This window comes from Capsicum annuum, chromosome 2, assembly GCF_002878395.1.
Source record: "Capsicum annuum cultivar UCD-10X-F1 chromosome 2, UCD10Xv1.1, whole genome shotgun sequence".
NCBI classification, from domain to species: Eukaryota; Viridiplantae; Streptophyta; class Magnoliopsida; order Solanales; family Solanaceae; genus Capsicum; species Capsicum annuum.
This window is the reverse complement of record NC_061112.1, coordinates 132,547,141-132,569,128: the sequence shown is the minus strand read 5'-3', so window position 1 is coordinate 132,569,128 and position 21,988 is coordinate 132,547,141. Positions and strand designations below refer to the sequence as shown.

At 33.4% G+C, this 21,988-nt stretch overlaps 4 protein-coding genes and 1 long non-coding RNA gene across 5 annotated transcripts; 4 read left to right on the top strand and 1 right to left on the bottom strand.

The window, feature by feature from the left end:
* The first annotated feature begins 5,071 nt into the window (after positions 1-5,071).
* Positions 5,072-6,270, top strand: LOC107861246. The gene is made up of 2 exons (XM_016706596.2): positions 5,072-5,560; positions 5,973-6,270. Exons 1-2 carry the CDS (start codon positions 5,122-5,124, stop codon positions 6,035-6,037), a joined length of 504 nt encoding a protein of 167 aa, XP_016562082.1. The 5' UTR covers positions 5,072-5,121; the 3' UTR covers positions 6,038-6,270.
* Positions 6,271-9,626: 3,356 nt separating this feature from the next.
* LOC124896028 lies at positions 9,627-13,189 on the top strand. The gene is made up of 2 exons (XR_007052391.1): positions 9,627-11,387; positions 12,897-13,189. It is a non-coding gene; the product is annotated as an uncharacterized LOC124896028 (long non-coding RNA).
* Positions 12,340-14,424, bottom strand: LOC107861245 (transcription factor DYT1). The gene is made up of 4 exons (XM_016706595.2): positions 13,496-14,424; positions 13,191-13,367; positions 12,889-13,065; positions 12,340-12,715 (listed from the first exon to the last, which is right to left on the bottom strand). The coding sequence occupies exons 1-4, from the start codon at positions 13,718-13,720 to the stop codon at positions 12,644-12,646; spliced, it is 651 nt and encodes a 216-aa protein (XP_016562081.1). The 5' UTR covers positions 13,721-14,424; the 3' UTR covers positions 12,340-12,643.
* Positions 14,425-15,416: 992 nt separating this feature from the next.
* On the top strand, positions 15,417-16,615 carry LOC107861244 (pentatricopeptide repeat-containing protein At1g55890, mitochondrial-like). Its single transcript, XM_047407829.1, has 2 exons — positions 15,417-15,807; positions 15,879-16,615. Exons 1-2 carry the CDS (start codon positions 15,417-15,419, stop codon positions 16,613-16,615), a joined length of 1,128 nt encoding a protein of 375 aa, XP_047263785.1.
* Positions 16,616-17,293: 678 nt separating this feature from the next.
* On the top strand, positions 17,294-19,997 carry LOC107859505 (pentatricopeptide repeat-containing protein At1g55890, mitochondrial). Its single transcript, XM_016704544.2, has 2 exons — positions 17,294-18,597; positions 19,613-19,997. Exons 1-2 carry the CDS (start codon positions 17,450-17,452, stop codon positions 19,644-19,646), a joined length of 1,182 nt encoding a protein of 393 aa, XP_016560030.1. The 5' UTR covers positions 17,294-17,449; the 3' UTR covers positions 19,647-19,997.
* Positions 19,998-21,988: the final 1,991 nt, after the last annotated feature.

The window sequence follows — 21,988 nt, the reverse complement described above, 5'->3', positions numbered from 1 at the left end:
TTTGGCTGGCAATGCAAGGGAGGCTGTTAACACAAGAAAGACTGATCTGGCTGCATATACAGGTGAACTCTGATGAGAACTTTGATTGCATTGAGTTTCCTTCCAACAGCACCATTAACTACTTCATTTCTGAATTTCATAGTAATAGAAATACATGTCCTCCCGAGACAGAATTTGGAACTTGCTATCCTCTTACCTAGCAAGCAAAGATTTACCTCCGTGGAAAGGATGAGATTCTTCGGAATTATTTGAACGGTTCGATCCTCCCATCCCCTCTGTTTTAGCAACTTTAATTTCTCCTCGCCGTTCTTCTATAGTGCGACTGGCGCGCGCCTCCTATTTGTTCAGGGCGGGCGGCGTGAACTCTGATATTTGATCCCGCCGCTGAGAATGCGCAGTTGACTCCTTAACCTTGGTTGGAAGATGGCTTATTTAATAATTCGTGCATAAGAGCGCAAATCTTCCTTTCATTTTATTTATCTAGATACCTTAAACTCTTTAACTAATAAAAGGAGAGATCCTTGCAGGCATGAGAATAATATGAGACAAACAGGACAAAGAAAAGTGCAAAATATAATTAGGTGTATAAAGCATTTCTCAGGTTCCAAAAAGGGACAAATGACCATAAAATGATAAATCTATATGTAGTGGTTTGAGAGCTGGAGCTCATAAGCTCACAGCTTTACATAATTCAACTCTCGCGGAGCTACGTATAGTTAACAATTTTCTAAACTCTAACCAAATAAATTATAATTCATTTTCCTGCTAATATATACTTTAAAGGAAATATGGTACGGGTTTGGATAACATGGATTGGATAATATACGCTTAAAATAGGATAATATACTTTGTAATTGAATCGTTTTGCGCTTAATAATTTGATAAATTTGTAAAGATTCAGAGTGGAGTCATCAAATAATTGAAGGTTAAATGTATTTAACCTAAAACCATACGAACCAAATCAAATTTTGTTGATATTTGAAAGGCTAAAAATGCTAATCTCCCAAAGGAGTGTTTGAAGTTGACTTTGAAAAAATTATATATTTAGTAGTAATTGAGTTTTATTTGAACATATTTCACTGGAAATAAGAGTTTTTTTTGGTTAGAAGAAATAAGAGCTAAAATGTGAGTAAAAACTAATAATATCTGAGGAAATGCTCTTCAAAAAAACTTTTCAATCCTTCCTTAGTATTTTTAAACACTAAAGTTCAATATCTGTATAATACTAATGACCAAATAAACATTTTAGATATCGAATTCAATAACAAATACTGAAATATTTTATTATGGCCAAACGGGGCCATTTAATAAAGTAATGATTTGCCAGAAAAATGCAATCACGTATCGACCTTAATTTCTTTTCTTTCATACTCAAGAGCTGTTAAACTTTCTTTTTTATTTATTTTATTTGACAAGCTGTTGCACTTTCTTTGACATATCATGTTTGTCTTCCTTTGATAATTGCATTGCATGGTTTGCTGACTTTCCGATTATACTACCAATGGACGTTCACAGGGGAAAAAATTCGAAAAAATGGAATAACTAATATTCTAATTTTATGAAGCAATGGTTATTTTTGAAAATAATAATAATATTAATAATAATTAAAAATTCACCAAGTTTAATTTTCTCCACAATGATTTAGTAAACAGGGGCATATTCATCTTTCTCAATATCCTTGTTAAATAAATAGATCTTAGACCTAGCTTAACCGCAAAAATTGACTCATAAATGAAGCGTTACCCCATACAAGCATGTTGTTATCCCATAAACAATACGTGTGACTCCAACAATTCTTTGAATGTAAAAGCTCTTTGAACACCTTATGAGAGACGAAAAAATTTGTAAAGATCTAAATAAAACCATAGTAAAGATAAATATTGTAAACAGCTTAGATAAATATTAAGAATAGGTAATTATTTTTGGTAATTAATAAATGATGTGGAAAGCAAAGTGAGGTTTAAGACAAGCACAAAGACATTCAAATCACTACATGCACAAAAAATAATTCGGCGAGGCATAAAAAGTCATAAAGTGGTTACCTAGGATATCATTACATATCATATCTTTTTTGTTAATTAAGATTATTACCCCATTTAAAAGGCTAATTTTTTTATACTCACGACACTTCTTCTTTGTCCCATGCTTTGTCTTAATGTCCCGCGATTTAGGGTACTTTGTGGCTAAAAGGAGGATAAAAACGTTGAAGTCACTATTACCACCTTGACTATTTTTTGTGAGTTCACCTTATTTACACAATAATAATAATAAATAATATTTAAAATAATAAGTTAAATATACTCCTTAGCTATTGAAAATGCAATAAATATATAGTAGTACTATATTTAGTTTTTGATCCAAAAATACTCTCGAATTATTAGAAATAGGACAAAAGCTTCACTTTAGTAAACTGGCCCTAGTTTGTTGTTATATGAATACCTGCAAAAATTAAAATAGATATATTAAAAGAAATTACCTTATTTTGTTTTATTTTTACCCCTTTCTCTGTATTAATACCAAAGTACTTTTTATATTATCAGTCGTTTTAAAAGTAGTACATATAAGAGTAAACTTATTTAGTTGGCAATTGAAAAATCTTTAAAGGTGTTGATGGTATATCGGCTCGGCGTATGAAAGGAAGTTAGTTCTAATAGAGAGTGTTTTACCCATTAAAGTAAGACTTTTCACACGAATTTAAATTAATCGAACTCTAAACTAAATTGCATTGAATGGGAAAGAAAAAATTGACACTCTAAGGGTGTGTTTAGTATGATAAAAAATGTTTTCCTATTTTTCCTTTTTTGGTTGCAATAAAATGTTTGGAAAACATTTTTCGCAAAAATTCATTTTCTCAATTTGAGGGAAAATGACTTCCCTCATGGGCCAAGAGAAGTCATTTTCCAGAAAATGACAAATGTAACTTATGACCCCACTCCCACCTATTTTCCCCACCTTAACAACACTCATATTCACATGACTCAAAAAATTTACATTTTTCAAAAATTTACATTACTCAGAAATATTTTTCACTGTGCTTTGCTTCAATTTTTCACTGTTTGAAATAAAAAATAGTGAAGCCCGAATTTTTCTCATTTCTAATGTTCGTTGAATGTATTGTTATTTTCATATGCATAGAGGAAAACTTACCTATGTTACTTTTGCTAATTGCATATTTCATTTTGTCATCGATGTAACTTGTTTCACGAGGTTGATAAGCTTGTCGTTCCGTTATATTTCTATTGATTGTAGTATCTTGAGATTATTCTGACAAAATATTGAAAAGTGTCTTCTATATTTGTTAATTAATAGTTGCTTAAATTTGGTGATCGTAATATTTTAGTATTCGATATTGATATTATTTTTTATGCTTAAATTAGTTCTTACAAATTGTTGAGTTGGTAGAGGCACTGATATACTAGTTAACAGTTAGTAGTATTTTCTAAAAAAATACTTTTTCACTCACCAATCAAACACTAGAAAATATTTTTCTAAAAAATAGTCTCTACTCACCAACCAAACACCATAAAATATTTTTCGGAAAATATTTTTCACTCACCAACCAAACATGAGAAAATAAGTGGAAGATCAACTTATTTTTGAGGAAAATATTTTCCTTTTCCATCATACCAAACACACCCTAAAAGAACTTTTAACTATTAGTTAAATTTAACTAGTTCTTGTAAGTTGTACAGGAATAATGTCTTTGATCCAACCTTTATTTTACTAGTGAAATGAATTCTCTGCTTTCCGTTTATTATTACTATTATATTATAATTTCATTTTCTTCGATTCACAATCAACATCAATAAGAATAAATATGGTGTAGGCCTTTTTGTTTTATTACTCCAAAATATGAAGTGAAACATTAGCGAGAAAGAATAAATGAGGAGAAAGAGAGATTCAAAGTAGGTGAAACCTCGTAGTTTCCGTCAAAAGAGATTTTGTATGAAAAGAACATATAGAACAGTTTCTAAATTACTACTTATGCTTCTACTTGCATTGTGTCAGTGGCTGCTTCTTTATCTGCCATGATTGATTGGCCATCACTATGAAACATTACTAACCTTTAACCCTAAGCCAATTGTCTGTCTGGTCTGGTGTCTCATATACTTCTGTCTACTTATAATAATATATGTTACCTTTTCTGCCCTTCTCATCTCCTTATGTACATTGGCCCCATCTCATTTTCATCTTCTGTATGGTTACTGCCTTGCATACTAAGCTGCGCAGACTCTTCACTTTTAATGCCGCATTCGTATCGAATTCTCTAAAAATATATTAGCTTTGATGAATTCGACACACACCCATTGACATTTTTTAAAAAGTTCAAGCAACATAGCTTGCATATTATTGACCAGAATGACCATAGCCATTCAGTAGATCAGGGTTGAAGTTAGCTTATTAGCTGTTTGATTCATTCAAACCTAGTAGTTCACCATAGAATATGAGCATAGTAATATAGTAGTACTCTGTACTCATATTCTTTTGCGTCAAATACATGACTCTCTTGAAAGTAGATATATATTGGACATCAATTTGAAGTCACAAGAATGTTCGTGACACAACTCAACATATAATTTGTCAAATCTTCTTTGGATAAACAAAAATATGTTGTATTGGATTCGAGACATACTTAGTTTAGTGAACGAAAGAAGTCCTTTTTTTGTATTCGACTAATGCAAATATCGATAGTGAATCTCAATTGTACATCAATCCATATATTGCAGTGCAAAATTAACATTAATAATGAATATATATATATCCTTATTTATTTATTTATGCAGTAAAAAAGAATAATGCGTATCTCATGAACCAAATTCTTAATTCACTAATCACCTTAGAGTCCAATTTACCCTTTGAAGTACATGTTGCTAACGAATGCCCAAAGCATTGTGAGCAAGAAGATATTTTGGTGAATGATTAGAGTTTTAAATCCTTTGATAAAACACAACAACATATGTGGGGACAAAATCTTGAATTATTAAAAAGGGGCAATATAGGAAATTAATCACACATAATTGAGTTTATGGCCCACCTTCTCACACCCTAAACCTTGTTAAAATCGTCCCTTTTTTTCCTTCAGCTCCTTGAACCAACTTTCACAAATAGCCTTAATATCCCATGGCTAACCTTCACATCTTCCTCAAGATATATACACTACTTGTGTCCATCCTCCTCTTCTCTTTCACCACCATTTCTTCAACTTCAATCCATGACCTTCTCAGAAGTAGGGGACTCCCAGCTGGATTATTCCCAAAAAATGCTGTAAAATCATATGATCTTGATGAAAATGGCCACTTACAAGTCTACTTGGATAGTCCATGTGTTGCAAAATTTGAGACAAGGGTGGCTTTTGATAGCGTTGTAAGAGCTAATCTTAGCTATGGTGAGCTAATTGGAGTGGAGGGTCTTTCTCAAGAAGAGCTTTTTCTTTGGTTACCAGTGAAAGATATCATAGTTTATGATCCTTCTTCTGGTCTCATCTTGTTTGATATTGGTCTTGCTCATAAACAAATGTCCCTTTCGCTCTTTGAAGAGCCACCTATTTGTAATCCTCAAGGTATACATACCCCTCTTTAATTATTTTTTTCTTCCATTCTTTATGTTGCTTTTGTTAAATAAATCATTCTTGATTAGTTTGTCATCTCCAATTCTCTGTTTTTCAGTTTCCTTTTTAATCCTTGTTTGTGCCAAGAATGTCACTTTTCAATGTATACAAATAACTTAACCACATAATTATTAAAGCCACAAGCAATGGTGGAGGCTGAATTTTTCAACAAGGTAGTTTGACCATATTTATGCATTGTAATTTGCCACCCCTCTAGCTCCACCACTTACCATAAGTTTCAATAATCTTTATTGTCTTGGATTTTTTAGCATAATTTTGTTATTGGATCTGAAATTTGTTTTGTTCTGTACCTATCAAAAAATGAAATTGATGTATTCTAAAACTTGAATTTCATGATATGTAGGAAATGCAGGTGTGTTGATGGAGAAGGAAGGAAGAGAGGAGTCTGGATTTCAGATTAAAAGATAAAAGAAAACTTGTTGTCAGTGGAATCTGATATAAAAAAACTTTCAGTTTTGCTGTAGCTTGTGTTCTTTCATTTTTGGCTTTGTCTCATTTTGAGGGTGGTTGATGAAGGCTTGAAGCTTCAAAAAAAGAGAAGTGCAATGAAATGAGATTCTCAATTAGGTGCTTGTAGGGTTGTATAAAGTGGAAACTAACAGTATAAAGTTTTGGAAAGTGAAAGTGAGAAAATTTTGGAACTCTTCTTTTGTTAAAAAATAATGCTTGCCTGTTGAAAATTGGTACTACTACATGAGTTATGAATTACCAAAAGCACAGAAAAATATTGTGTGACCATATATTATAGTAGTAGTATACTTCCGTTTTTCCGGCCTGTCCTAAAATAAACAATTACTTCAAAATTCAAATCATTTACCTGCTCTGTCTGCCACCAACATTATTAAATTTCTGACTGAAAATCAAAGAATGATATTCATGTCACTTCTCGAATGACAAAACTCAAATCAGTTTGGTCATATATAGTTAAAAAGAAATAGCATGTGGTATACTAAATTAGGCATCCGCACAACTCAATGCGGACTCTCTAGCCGTGTGCGTGCCAGCTTTCCGCAGCCAGATTGGCTACTACAATTAGTTAGTGACGGAGTTAAAGAAATTATATCAAAAAAAATACTCTTAGCCTATTTGTACGGTTCGATTTTCCATATTCAATTACCTTCCTGCTGTTCCTCCGCCATTGGCATCAGCCCGTTGCATTATATGTGAATGAAATAGATATATGTAAAAATTCAGAAAAAGTATATTGGTGTTAAATTCCCAATTTAATGGACTAGTGGAAATTCATTTAGTTGACCCTAGTCTATTTGAGAATAAAAGCGTCGTTGTTGTTCTTGTGGTCGCCACAAAAGGTTTTGATAATATAATAGCACATTACATGCACTGATTTAAAATCTTGAATCCGTCTTTATTAATTACGTCCTCTCCGATTTTATTTTATATGTCATGAATCGAAGTGCGATGGTCAAACTAAATTCATTCACGGTCCAAGCAAGGTATGGTCAAAGACAAAATTACATGTTAATTATGTGGTAACTCTTAACTCATGGTTATTGTGCATTGCTAGAGACACGAGGCAGGGTAAATTTCATCCATGGTTACTTAATTTTGTATTTATTATGCAAAAGTCACTTTTCTTTCATTCATTTCATCCATGGTCACTTAAATTTGTATCTATTACGCAAAAGTCACTTTTCTTTAATTCATTTCATCCATGGTCATTTAACTTTACTTTGACATCACAAAAGTCACTATGACCGGATTTTACAATAATTCCATCGGAAAAATGATGTGACAACCTTAATTAGTTCTTAATTTTAATTTAAGTAAATATATAATATATTATTCATATCTTGACCTTTTTTATATGTGCACAACCCAATTTTCCTTATGAATTATTTAACGAAAGAATACCAATTTCTTAATAGATTACATAACCTAATGAAGACTATTTTCATAAAAAAAATTGGTTGATATTTTTATTAAATAAAATTATACTTATATATTCTTAAAATCCTCTAAAGTTGAGACATGTGTTGGTAAATTATTTTTTTCCTCTAATATTATGACATGTAGTTGATAAAATTATTTTTCTCCCCCTAAAATTGTGACATGTAGTTGATAAAATTATTTTTTCATACCTTTTTTTTCTTGCCACTTGAGTCTTTGCATTCGGTATATCATAATAATATGGTAAACTACTCTATTTATTGAGTTTGTCTTTGTATTTTTAATTGTTTGAAAATTCGATTAATTCTCTTAAATTTTTTTATTATAATATTCAATTTATGATAAATTACATATTGTTTAATTAATTTAATTGATAAATATAAACATTAGATATCCTATAATTTCTTTATCTATTAAATTACTTATATTTTATAACTTTTATTAACAAAATTGTATGTTAATATAACATTATTTGTATAACTTTTGACAATACTTATTCAATGACACAATTAAAAAGATTTTATTTTAAAACTATCTTTAGCATGTTGATTTATCTTCAACGAATTAAAATATTTTTTTTAAAAAATAATATCGTACATGTATTTCTATTTTATGTGTTTTAAAAAATTTATCTTATGTATCACTCTTTTTCGATGCACCTTTTTGACAGATGAATGCAATATTATGAAATGTTTCATAAAAATATCAACCAAATTTTTTGATGAAAATAATCTTCATTAGGTAATCTAATCTATTAAGAAATTGGTATTCTTTCATTAAATAATTCATAAGAAAATTGCACGTATAAAAAAGGTCAAGTTATGAGTAATATATTATATATTCACTTAAATTAAAATTAAGAACTAATTAAGGTTGCTATATCATTTTTCCGATAGAATTATTGTAAAATCCGATCATAGTGACTTTTGTGATGATCGGAGTAAAGTTAAATGGCCATAGATAAAATGAATGAAATAAATGTGATTTTTGCGTAATAAATACAAAATTAAATGATCATGGATGAAATTTACCAAAACGAGTCACTAGTGAATTACCCGTGAGTTAGACATAATATGACTTGTAGCTGGAGGTGGGGGTCACACTAATGTTTTGTACACAGGAAAATAAAAAAGAAATGAATAAAATTCTGTACGACCAATTTAATTTGTAGTCATTTCAGCAGCAATGTGCATGATGAGGTTTAATTTTTGCATTGCTGTAATTGCATGACCTTATTATATCAATTATTATTATGTGGGACACAAATATTTGTGATCTTTAAGCTTGAAAAGACCAGGGTGGGTCTGTAGATCCATGTGTTAATATCATTTTTAGACTTTCCAGCAACTTGCTCTGGGTCCACAGGTTTGGTCACATAATTAATTTTGATTGAATAAAGAAATTTGTTAAGGAAGATTGTAAAGAGTAATTATCACAGTGGATTATTATTATTATGGGATATTAAGCTTCTTGAAGAAAAAAGAGAAAAAATCCTTGCCAAAACCAAGTTTATGCTATTGATTAATAATGCAGGTGGTTAGAATAGTGTCAAGTTTGTTCTGCACTCTCTTTTCAGCTTCCTATTTTTGTCCTCTGTCTACAAAAACACAATTTCCATTATTGTAGTTTTGGATTTATGTAAATTTCTTTAGGTAGAGGTGAATCTTTTTGTTTAAGGGCTATTTTGTTTTGTTTGTTTGCATTATTGAACTTCAATTTGGATCTTATGTATCTACAATTTTCAATTTTGAAGTTTTTGATCTTATGTAAAATGGATCTTTTTTTCCTTTAGATGTGAATCCTTATTATAGATTCTCTTGTTTTGTTTAGTTTTTCATTTCTCAAAATGAAAAATTAATGTTAACTATAGCTATAGTCATCAAAATTTTGATTTATTGCACCAAATTCGTAAAAATAACTTTTCTAATAGAAAAGAATCCAATTATGCCTATATATCACAAAAAGAGCCTAAGGTCCACGTCCACTTGACATTGCCCGTTGGCCTTAGCGGGCGATATAGTAGGAACTATGAGTTTATCCCAACTTAATTATTTTAGCTTATACTTTGCATATATGTTAAGAGTACGAATACTAGATTTTGAACTAACTAAATTAGTGTGGACGTGATAGAATTTCGAATATGAATTCATAACGTTCAAAATTGGATCCATCTTTGGCCCTGAGACATGTGGCCTGATGGAAAATTTTTCTTTGCCAGATGAGCAATACCAAGTGTCAATTCTTCAACCCTCATAGGGAAAAGTTCTTTAAAGTACCCAAAACAAAGAAAAAGAGTGCAAGATATGGTGCTGGTTTTCTCTATATTCATAAAGCAGAGATTTAAGTTTTACTGCTAAATGTGAAGATGCAAATACAATATTAAGTTCTTTTTAAAATAAGAAGTATATAGAGATAAGCATCCAGTCAGGGCGATTCAAACACATTGATGTCCTAAGGCGAAAATCAAACGGAAGTAAAAAATATTTTTATTAATAAAGTCTATATTTTAAATTTTGAGATGCAAAGTTATAAATATTATTATATAATTCGTTTAATAATTTTTTTCGTTGATATAACTAATGCATTTAATCTTTATTGAGACATACTTTAAATACATCAGAATTCTCCTAATAATTCTTTACTTTTATATAAGAAGTTTATTTTTACTATAAATAATATTTAATAATTTTTTAATAATAACCTATAATCTATTATGGCTAAAAAAAATGAGGCGCTTTAAATTTGGAGCCTTAGGCAGTTGCCTTTTTCTTTATTAGGTAGAGCCGCCCCTGCATCCAGTATTCCTGAACTATGTCCTAAGTTGTTACGACACATTCTAATTTTACGGGAGTCCTATTACCCTCTGAACTCAATTTTAGCACATTTTTGTAAGCCTTTTGTGTTGATGTACACTAAAATTAAAGTTGGAGTGTGTTATAACAAATTTGGTCAAAGTTCATAGGTACTAGATGCTTTACGCAAGTATATATGTTGCCGGAAGAATATCTTTAAAAATAAAAATAAAAGAACATGTCTAGAAAACAAAATAGACTAGATTTAAATGCGACTAGCAAGAATGTGTCTGATTAGATTATCCCGCCATCTAAAATGAGCAAAATGTTGTTATATATTTGAGTAGATGCACCTTCACACTGAACTGCACCCTGTGTATATGTTTAATTTGGAAACCAAAAGGAGTACAAAATTAAAAATGCTGTGGCTCAGCCCTGACCATGTTGGTTTCCTCTTCTTGTGACTCGAATGTAACAAAAAATGGAAGCAATAAGAGCGGTGGCAAAGCCGCCAAGGATCACGTCTCCACCAACAACGGACTTGTTGAAAGAGTGATGAGTCCTGACATGTGTGACTGCTGGAGCTTGATCACCTCTTCCTGGCGCAGAACTTGGGACTGATGTCGAGGTGTCTAATTTTCTAAGCGCGTTAACTTTTTGCATAAGCAAAATTTGAGCTACAACTAGGCAAATGAGGAGAAACCTAAGCCTAGCCATGGAAATATGAATATTGATTCAATTGTGCACGCGTTAAAGTCCTAGTACTAATATAGACTTGAGAGAATCGTTTTCATGTTTATTTTATAAGACCGGCAGGTACACTTCCATCGTCTTAAATTATGAATATTTGACTCTGATTTGATTTTTCAAGTAGTCTTTTCTTCTTCTTCTTCTTTTTTTTTTGTGTTTGTTGAACCAGTCGGAGGAAGTTTTAACACGGGCAGGCTATGCTTGAGGCAGGTTTATTTTTGGCAGTTCATTGAGGATGACAGCGGTCAAAGAACAGAGAAGAAAACAAGAAAGACAGTGTAACAAATGTCTTGCTGTATTATATATAGGTAGAAGTTTTGCCATAAATTTTACTGTTCACACGTCTTATATTGGTGTTTGTTCAATATCTTATTCAAACACGGAGGACACTCAATGTGCTCGCTTTTGTCGGGTTATTCCTATATGGATAAATGAAACCCAATTTGGACCAATCCACTTTTGCCCATAAGCCCATTACTATGGGGCATATTACAAAAAGAGAATTTTCAATAGCCAAAGAGAGAAAAACAAAGCTAATTTTCGCACCTAAATTTTAGCCACAGCTGTCAACTTCAAATTGCGATTACCGCTTCATTTCTTGTACGATTGAGCTGATTTTTGGACTGCTTGTTCCTCTCATCTCAATATTTGATTAGGAACTGACGGAGCTTGATTTGATGACCTGTAGCTTCTGTTCTTCATTCCCGAACAGTAGCTGCATTTTTTGTACTTTCACTCCTTTATTTCTCTAGTGCTTGGTGCTGTGGTTTATGTATTGTTTCTTGTTGGTTGACACTTGTTTGGTTGCCATTTTGGAGGACAATATTGCAACTCTTTGGTGATTATAGTGGAGGTTTGGTCCCGTATTTTTTTACTCTTCACATTGAAGGGTTTTCCACGTAAATTTGGTGTCTTGTGTGATTGCCTTTATTCTTGTCCTATCGCATTTGTGTGGTAATTCATTTGCTACCATATTACTTTGTTTTGCTTGATTTGCTTGTCTCCTCTTGGTTCAAGTTGAAAGGAAAAGTTTAATCTTGGGTATTTTCCGCTGCTACCCTGTCGGGCTATTTGATTGTGTAACAGCTTTATCATTTAGTTGGAAGTGACCAAAAATACTACTTATTCAATGTTTCACTTATAGAAGCCAAAAGGCTTGGAGTATGGATCCCACCATGGAAGATTCAAATTAAAGTAAATTATTCCTCAGTTGAATTAAGTCAAACTTGATTGCATGAAAAATGCAATAGAATTAAGATAGGAGAAAGTAGTTAGTAACATATGATATGTTACTTGACAAATATTTGAAAGAAAAAACAGTTCACACAAGCTTTTTCCAGACAACTTGGATATAATAGAAATCTATCTATCTTTCAATGATGGAAAACATGATTAAGTCCTTTTGACATTCAGAAACTATAAAGGTACTCTGGCATTTCTCCAAAAATTTTAAATTCCTCTTGGGATATAATATAGGTAATAGAGTACTAAAGCGACACTAAAGCCAGTAGAGGACTTCCGAATCTACTGGATTAATTAGGGACTCATGCCGGTGCTAGTTTCTCTAGATTCCGCGGATGATCTCCAGCAAGATCTCTCTGATTTGATTAGCTTCATTTAGTCCACCGCGAACCACCTGAAAATACATAGAAAGATTAACTAATTGTTTATGTTCTTATATTTTAGCACACACAGTACAAGATGCTAAGCAAGATATCTTTTTTCTACTACTACAAATCCTGACATATTTAGGCAATAGTTTTTCATTGCTACTAAAAAGTTCATTTTTTTAACATATGTTTCTCCTACCTCCACAGATGCAGTAACAAGCAGAGCTCCTCTGGAGGCAGTGACACTGGTGTCATTAAGATCAAATCCAAGAACATTCATTGTCTCCATTAGTTTAGTAAATCCACCTCTTTTCTTCTGGCAGACTATTTTTATCCAAAGCTTAGTTGGACCAATGTGAGCCACTTGAACTTCAGGCTGTTTTAAAAAGACAAAAAAATAAAAGTTGCTTTACTGTCTAGTAGTAGTTGATTGGGAGATGACCCTTTTAACTCAAGAATATCAAAGATTGTTACTTTGGGTTTATGCATAAAGTTACCTACCTCTATGCCCCATTTACCCATATCCTCTGCAGTATCGATAATCACTTCATTTTTTGTCTCCAATTGTTCTGCATGAGTTGCCTCCATTTCAAGAAGCTGCTCGCTTAGGTAGTCCACATTTGTTTGTAGCTCCCTAATGTAAGTGATGGCATCAGTGATTATGGTTTCTTTTGTCATCTGAAATCAGACAAGAATTTTAAAGATTTTTAGAAAAGAAAAAAAGGGTAAAAAATTATTCATTCTTTAGAAAACTGTCTACTTGAAAATTGTATAAAGAAATTAGTGAAGGGGTTTTGATTCATTGCATTTGTAATGTTTGGGACTAATGAGCGCAATTCAAGTAGCCTTTCACTAAGTTTTTGACGCCTCTTTCTCTCAGCATTAAGGTTCTTGGATTTGTATTCTTTAACTTCACCATCAATTGTCTTCCTTTTATCTGTTCTCCCTCTTACTTCCCTTTCTTCAGACATGTGTGAATCATCAAATGGGCTCTTGGGGAATTCCATTTTACCACACTTAATTACGACCATTTAATGCAAAGTGAAAAGTTAGAGAAAGGAAATCTAAAGAGGGAGAGAGAGTATAAGTGATAATGATTAATGTTTGAGTGCAGCTAATTAAAGAGGAGGCACTGCACTGATTTTTGTGGTAGGCAGGCAATTGGTTTATATAGGTGCTCCTCACAACAGAAACATTTCTTTTGGTGGTGGGAATCTTGTTGTTGCAGTTTGTTGGGCATTTCCTTATTGATCACAATGTACTTGGGGTGTGTTGAAAGGACTCATTTTTGGCATGAGAAAGAGAGGGAGTGTGTGTAGATGTTCAGGCACTACAACCCTTTTCAGTTTTGGTCTAACTGCACTTTCCACTATTGATTAACTAATGGTGAAAACTTATACTCTAATACATCTTTGTTGTTGTGCAGAAAGACATAAATGGAAAATATGTTTAGTAAAGATTCATATACCGACTTTAACTTATTTGAAAATGACGCATAGTAGTGATTGTTATGTTATATTGACAGACTAACTAGTATTGACATACAATGATTGAATGAGAACGATAACATATACTTCCTCGTCTCAAATTACCCGTCTCAATCCCAAATAGTATAAACCGTTATCGTCAAGCGTTTGATTATTAATACCTAGCTGTCAACTTAGTACAACCCTCCTCCATTACTAGGACTCACAGTAGGCTATAAGGGTTAAAGGATGACAACACCCAGAAAAAAAATTAATAAGAAAGAAGAAAGGGAAGGGGCAAAATATTCTTGTTAGTTATGTTTGTGACTTCTATGGTTGTTACTAATATTACTGGCATTAGGAAGTACAATGAGTGACCCTAAGAATTTTGTTCTCCGTTCACTTTTTGACACTTGACAGGAATAATTTCTTTTTTAGTACAACTAAGCATTAGAAAGAGTTTACGGTATTCCAAGCATGTGTTTTGTACTTTAATCAGTCAAAATCAGAAAAAGTACAGCAAACACTAGGGGGCGGGTACCTAGTCTTTTCTACTTTGTGAAGATAAAAAAGTGTTTTTCAACAGAGCTCCAACTCAAGCAAAACATATAAAATCAAGATTTACATGTCACATGTCATGTTCCACTTGTTAATACAGCGACTTAAAAAATATCTTTGAACTTGACTTTCCATTTTCAGAATATTTACATGCCATGTTCCATTTGTTAATCAAGGTTCACAATTTTATGGTGAACTAAGAAAAATGAAGTATTTTTATCCCTCGTTGATTTGTCACCTCTTTATCCATAAAATTTCAGCTTAATTTGTTTCGTATGCAGTAAATCCTGCTTTTTCACTGTCATTTCGTTTCACCTTGCATTTATTAACATGTCGCGAATTCAAATATAATTTATTCATTCTTTTAGAAAAAATGAATTCACATTATTAAGAGCACCAAAAAAACTAGAGGGAGATAAAATTGAAGCATTTTTCTACACTTTAACTGCACACTTTCCATCTTGTCTAAAGGAGAAACTAAATACAAGCGAATTAACACTAGTGCAAAAAGCATGATGCAACTACTTGTAAGTTTTATAACTGACCATCGGAACCTTTTAATTCTCAGGCTTCATAACAAGGGTATTTATATATCATCTTATGTAATTTTAAAGTTAAATTATTATCAATTAAAGTATGATTGATAATTTTTTTTTCGACACTAATAACTAAAAAAAAAAAAAAAAAAAGTGTGCCGAATAAAATGGGGACGAAGGAAGTACAGAATTGGCAAGCTGCTACCAAAATGAGCAATCAAATGTCTACTACTTCAGCTCTCCGTCGTCTGCAAGGCATCTTCGCCGGACACCAGCAGATAGCAGCAATAAATCAACCCATTACTACTTGTTCAAAACCCACCAATCGCTCTGCTCAAGCAATTGTAGACTCTTTCAAAAAATCATCTGAATGCCCCCAATTCCGACGCAATCGCTTCCATTATGAAACCGCCGTTCGCCAACTAACGGAAGCCAAACACTTCTCCGGCATTATAGATATCATCGAACATCAAAAAAACTACCCGGATATACGTAACGAATCCTTTGTAGTCCGTTTTATTCTTCTATGTGGGAAGGTGAAGATGGATCATCGTGCACGTAACCTGTTCGATGAATGCCTCAACTAAATTGCCCGCGTACTGTCTTTTCCTTCAACGCCCTTCTGGAAGCGTATCTTAAGTCAGAGAAATACCATAAAATTGGCGACTTGTTTCGCGAATTGCCCTCGAAATTGTCGATTGAGCCTGATTTGGTGTCGTATAACACCGCGATTAAGGCCATGTGTAAGGCTGGTTGGTTGGATTCTGCTGTGTCTTTGATGGATGAGATTGAAAGTCCTGGGATTAAGCCGAATATTGTGACTTGTAACACGTTATTAAACGCATTTTATGAAAATAGAAGGTTTTCCGACGCTGATAATTTGTGGGATATGATGGAAAAGAAAAATATTATCCCTAATCTTTGCAGTTGTAATATTAAGTTAATTAGTTTGGTTATAGCTAACGAGGTTTCAAAGGCGAATCAGTTCTTCGATGAGATTGTTAACAAGGGTTTCAAACCGGACGCGTTTAGCTACAACACTATGATTAAAATGGGTATTACTCAGGGGAATCTGGAGGAGGTCAAAATGTGGTATGAGAAGATGTTGCAAAATGATTGCCTTCCGGATCTTAAACCGTTTACAATGCTTGTTACTTTTGCTTGTAGCTCCAAAGATTTTGATTTTGCACTGCGTTTGTGCAAGAAAGCAATGAAGTCACATAAAGCTATTTGTAATAGAATAATGCAGAGGGTTGTCGATGGCTTGGTTGAGCATTCTAAGATTGAAAATGCGAAAGAGCTGGTTAAGTTGGCCGAGTCTTGTGGGAGCTTCCGGTACAAGCTTTCCTTGCCTTCACATAACTAGTTCCTTCAGCTATGTTTTAATCTTTTCATCGTTTACTTGAGCTTGTGAGAGGCTTGATCTTGCCCCGAAGATGGAAGTGATGAAAGGCTTGAGGAATTCTCGGATGCTCTATTAGCTTGTTGCCTTTTTGACTGTTAACATTCAATCAAATTGGAGGATCTTGAAATAGTAAAAACAACACAAATAGTCGTTTGCCATGTTTGTGTCACCCTTAATGCCGATCGCAGTGCTGCTGCTGTGGTTCTGCCTCAGTAATTAAATGAACTTATTTGCTCTAAATTTTGCATACACTCACATGAGGTTGCCAAGTATGTGAGAAGCAGTTGCAAGAATTTGCTGTTATACCAAGCCAGTTTTAGGCCATTTAGAGGGGAAAAGGTATTTTGATTCTTGGTGTACCCAGAATTTTAAATGATCACTCCCCTGGTAGAACTAATCAAGGTGCACATAAGTTAGCCTGAATATCACGATCATAAAAAGAATCACCCCATCGCCCCTAATTTGGAATAACAAGTTTTAAATGCGCAAAGTATAATTTCAAATGACCACTACGCAACTACAAAAATTATTTTAATATTATTTATAAAATATGATTCGTCTCATTTGATAAGATTGTATATGAGTTGGAGAAGTTTTACTAGTTTTCACAAATTACATGACTTAGTTTATGAGAAAAATTCAAATTGTATATGCAATAAAATTTCAATTTCAAATCAGATATCGATTCAAATGGACACTTGGAGCATATTCTATAGCGGGCTTCATCCGAAGCAGGCCCAGTTTCCTAAATAGTTTTAACCTCAATCACCAACTTCCAATTTAACGCCGCTTCACATGTCGTCTTCCTCTTCCCTTTACCGCCGGCTTCACGGCATCTTCGCCGTCAATCACAAAGTCACCGGCAAGCTCAAAACCGACAACCCCAAAACAACTTCCTTAAAGTCCACAAAAAAACGCACACCCAAACTTCCCGAAAAACAAGAAGTTCAAACCATTGTTGACAACTTCAAAAAATCATCGGAATCCCCGAAATTCCGAAACCGCTGCCTCAACTATGAAAACGCCATTCGCCGCCTTGACAACACTTCTTCCGCTATCGAAGACATTTTAGAGCACCAAAAACAATACCCAGATATTAGCAATGAGTACTTTGTATCCCGTCTCATACTTTTATACGGTACAGCAAAAATGCATGAACATGCACGTAAACTGTTCGAGGAAATGCCTAACTTAAAATGTCAGCGAACTGTTTTTGCTTTCAATGCCCTTTTGGAGGCCCACGCAAGAGCAGAGAAGTACGATGTAATTAAAGAACTGTTTCGGCAATTACCCGAGGAGCTATCAATAAAGCCTGATGTAGTGTCGTATAATACTTTGATTAAGGCGTTATGGAAAACTGGTTCTTTGGATTCTGCTGTCAGTGTAATGGATGAGATGGAAAATCAGGGAATCAAACCTGATAAAGTGACTTTCAATACGCTTTTGAGCGCGTATAATGAAAGTAAAAGGTTTTCTGAAGCAGAAGATTTGTGGGCATTGATGCAAAAGAAGAATGTTGTTGTTGACGTGGGAGGTTACACTGTTAGATTACGAGGATTGGTTGCGAATAACCAGGTTAACGAGGCGATTGAGCTTTTTGAGGAGATGGGAAAGAAAGACATCATCCCAAATGCTATTTGTTATAACGTGATGATCAAAATGTATGTGGATGATGGGAACTGGGAGGAGGCAAAAAGATGGTATGTGAAAATGGTGGAAAATGGACGGTATCCGGATAAGGCAACATTGGAGATGCTCATTCATTTAGCTTGTGAAAAGGATATTCTTGATTTTGCACTTGAATTGTGTAAGAAAGCTATTGATTCAAAAGTTCCTCTTCGTAAAGCTACAATGCAGAGGGTGGTCAATGCGTTGGCTGAGCATTCTAAGCTTGACGATGCAAAGGAGCTGGTGAGCTTGGGCAAATCAAGTACCCAATACGGGTATAGACTTCCATTGCCTTCACTTCAATAGTTATGTGTTTTATGTGGTAGTTTTACTTGCACAACTGTCTGCTAAACTATGCTTTTAGGATTTGTTAGTGACTTTTATGAATTGCCCTTAAATATCAAAGAATATAAAGTCCGAGGAATGCTTCAGTTGAGCTTATAAATATCTTGCGTATAGCTATTGAGTTCCATTTTTACATGTTACCTACCAAATTATATCATAACGAATTTCTCTGTCTTATGAAATTAGGCAATTTAAAGAATGTCATTCTAGGCTTTAGGTATGACAATATCATGGGAGCTTCCAGGCAGTAACATTATTAACTACCAATTCTTTGGTTATAGCACAATGGGTGGGCGCCCTTGAACTTTTAGAATATCTAGCAATTTCCAGAAGTAGACATCTTTATTTGCTTCTCTAGTTAATGTGCATTGCATTAAATATCTAGCAATTTCCAGAAGTAGACGTCTTTATTTGCTTCTCTAGTTAATGTGCATTGCATAAAATCGCCTGCTGCGACAATAACCAGTTATTAATACTTCATCAAAACTCATATTAAGCAAATATAAGCATGCTTTTTGTTGCATCACACTCAATATTGTTAGGTCAAACCTGCAGGTAGTTGAGGAGTTGGTCATGCTATTTTCAGCAAATATAAAACTCAAATCTCATTGTAGATCTAACGTCGTCATCATTAACATCAATGCGACAATAATAAAACTTTTGATCATTTGTTTTTTTTTTTGGTTGGAACTTGCCCGTGGTGGAGAAGGACCTCATAGATACCTGAAGTAATTCCGCTTTTATTCTGAATTAATATCTTAAAAAGGAAGTGGCGGGAGTAGTACTTTTTAATTTGTTATGATAAATTCTGAGAATTTCCCTCCATCAATTCATATTTTCATCATGAACATGTATGAGAATTCTATTGATTTAATACGTACAGAACTTAAGAATTCAACTACTACTTTTAAAACAATCACCTAAAGGTTGTCGTAAATTATACAGAAAAGAGAGATACATGGAGTGGAAGGGAACTTGATCAATGCCTCTGCAGATCATATCAGAATGGAGAAGAGTACATATGCTTTAAGCATTATTGACGTGAATAAAACTAACTTAAGTGAAAACCAAATGGCAGTGTCAACTATTCGTGCTGTACTGAGGAAAATAGATACTCCTATAGGTAAGATTTTTCATGGAGCCATAGAACTCAATGATGTGCCCAATCGTGAGTCTCCATCTATGTCGCAAAATATTGAGTTGATATGTCCTTCTGGAAGAGGAAGGCAATGATTCTCGTCATAAATGTACATAATAGGAACCATTCTGGCCACATTGATACAAGCCTTCTCTTTTTTCTTGGGGGGTAAAGATACAAGCCTTCTGAAAGGACAAGGGAATTGCACTTGGTGAGAGGCACTGTTTATTGGCATCTTTCCATGTGCTTGTGTCCTTCCATAACATGTTGCCCTGCATCTTCATTAGTTAAGCCTTATTGTTCTTTCATCAAGTAATCTACATACAAATCCACCCTACCCTTCTTGCTGTTCATCCTACCAGAATTAAAATTAGGTGCTGGAACAAAAGTTGGAGAACATTATGGGATAGTAAATTTCTCACCCCCACTTAATCTGTGGTAGAGACACCTTTTAGAGTTCATATATGTCGAACCTAGTTCACATAACTCAACAGAGTCACAAATTAATATTTTAGTCTCGCACCCCTATGTTATTTCGATTTGATAACTAGTCATTCATTCCTTATATTTGTTATCAATGTGATCCCTAATTAAATAATTTTATTAATTATTTATGTTTAAATAAATTTACACAACATTTACATATAACTTTTTAAATATGATTTGAAAATATTTCAATAACCACAGTTAAATTCAAACGCTTTAGGTATGGTAGACATCGACACATTATAGAAATAATAAAAGTCGTATAGTCATATGTGTCGATCCTAGTTAACAACAAACCAAGAGAGTCACACATTAATATTGTAGTCTTGCAGTCCTATTTATATAGATTTATATTGTGTATTTGTGTAATTTTTATATTTATATTTGTCACATCCCAAATTCGGGACCGTGATGACACCTATCCCACCCTCCGTGATAGGTAAGTCAAATACCCAATTTCAAGAACAACATCCCAAACTCATAGAAGCGGAAGAAAATAAGAACATAAAATCTCGAATAATCTCATAAGTAGATTAATAGGCTAGTAAAATCAAAACATAGATAAACACAGGTCTGGAAGTTATTAATACAAGACACTAAATACAGAAGCAAAAGAGAGTTTGAATGTTTCAAAATGTGGAAAAAGCATAAAGATAAGGTTGAAGGAGATTTCAGTAATCTCTAATGTCGATAGCAGCTACCTCAAATCTCCAATGATGCTAACAAGGAAGAAACCACAGGAATCAATGTCCGGAGTTTGTCGGATCTGTACCCGCACGTAAGGTGTAGAAAAAAAAGCAAGGGTGAGTACGGAACCACGTGTACTCAGCAAGCATCGTCGACCGATCCTAATTCAAAGTGGTGACGAAAAACACCACGTTAACCATCTAAAAATAATCATACAACCTACACTCAGGAAATTCTTCTATTCTAACTGAATACTCAAGTCTAATAAACATAATGATATCATGACACAGTCCAAGAAGTCCTTAATACAGTGAAACAAGTAACATATATACAAGTACTTAATAAATAGTATAAAGACAACAAATACGCCTTAACCAATCTGAACCAAAATGAATCAATGCTGTGCAATACAATGCATATGCTGTGTACACACCTATCGAGCAATGACTTTAAGGTCAGGACTCATGGGGGATCAAAAAGAAAAAAAGAGAAATTGTAATGATCCTGCAAATTTATTTTATAAATTTATTCTGTTGTAACCACCTCATAAATTTTAGTCATTATTTTATAGTTTTGAGTTATTTTAGACTATTAATTAAATTAGTGGGTAATTAGAATAAATTCACAAACTCATAAACTACCCTATATCACAACTTCGAAAAAAAAAACGACATGAAAATTCATCGGAGAATTTGAGTTAGGCGGCGTTCAAATCTTGACGGAATTGAGAGTTGCCGGTGAGTGCTTTAATGTTCTCACTACTGGTGCTTTCAAGGCTAAGACGGATACATCGTTCTCATAATTGCTGTAGTACTGTACAGTTTTATGATTATATGGTACTTGATGACTTAGGGAATAAGAATCATTGGTTCATACTTCATAGTAATATAATGATGACATTGATGATTAAGTAGTCATTGTTAAAGGATCTGTGAGGGTGAAATTGTGATAAGAAGCAATAGGACGAAAATTCCTTAGTTTTTTTCTTTCTAATTCTTATACTTCAAAAT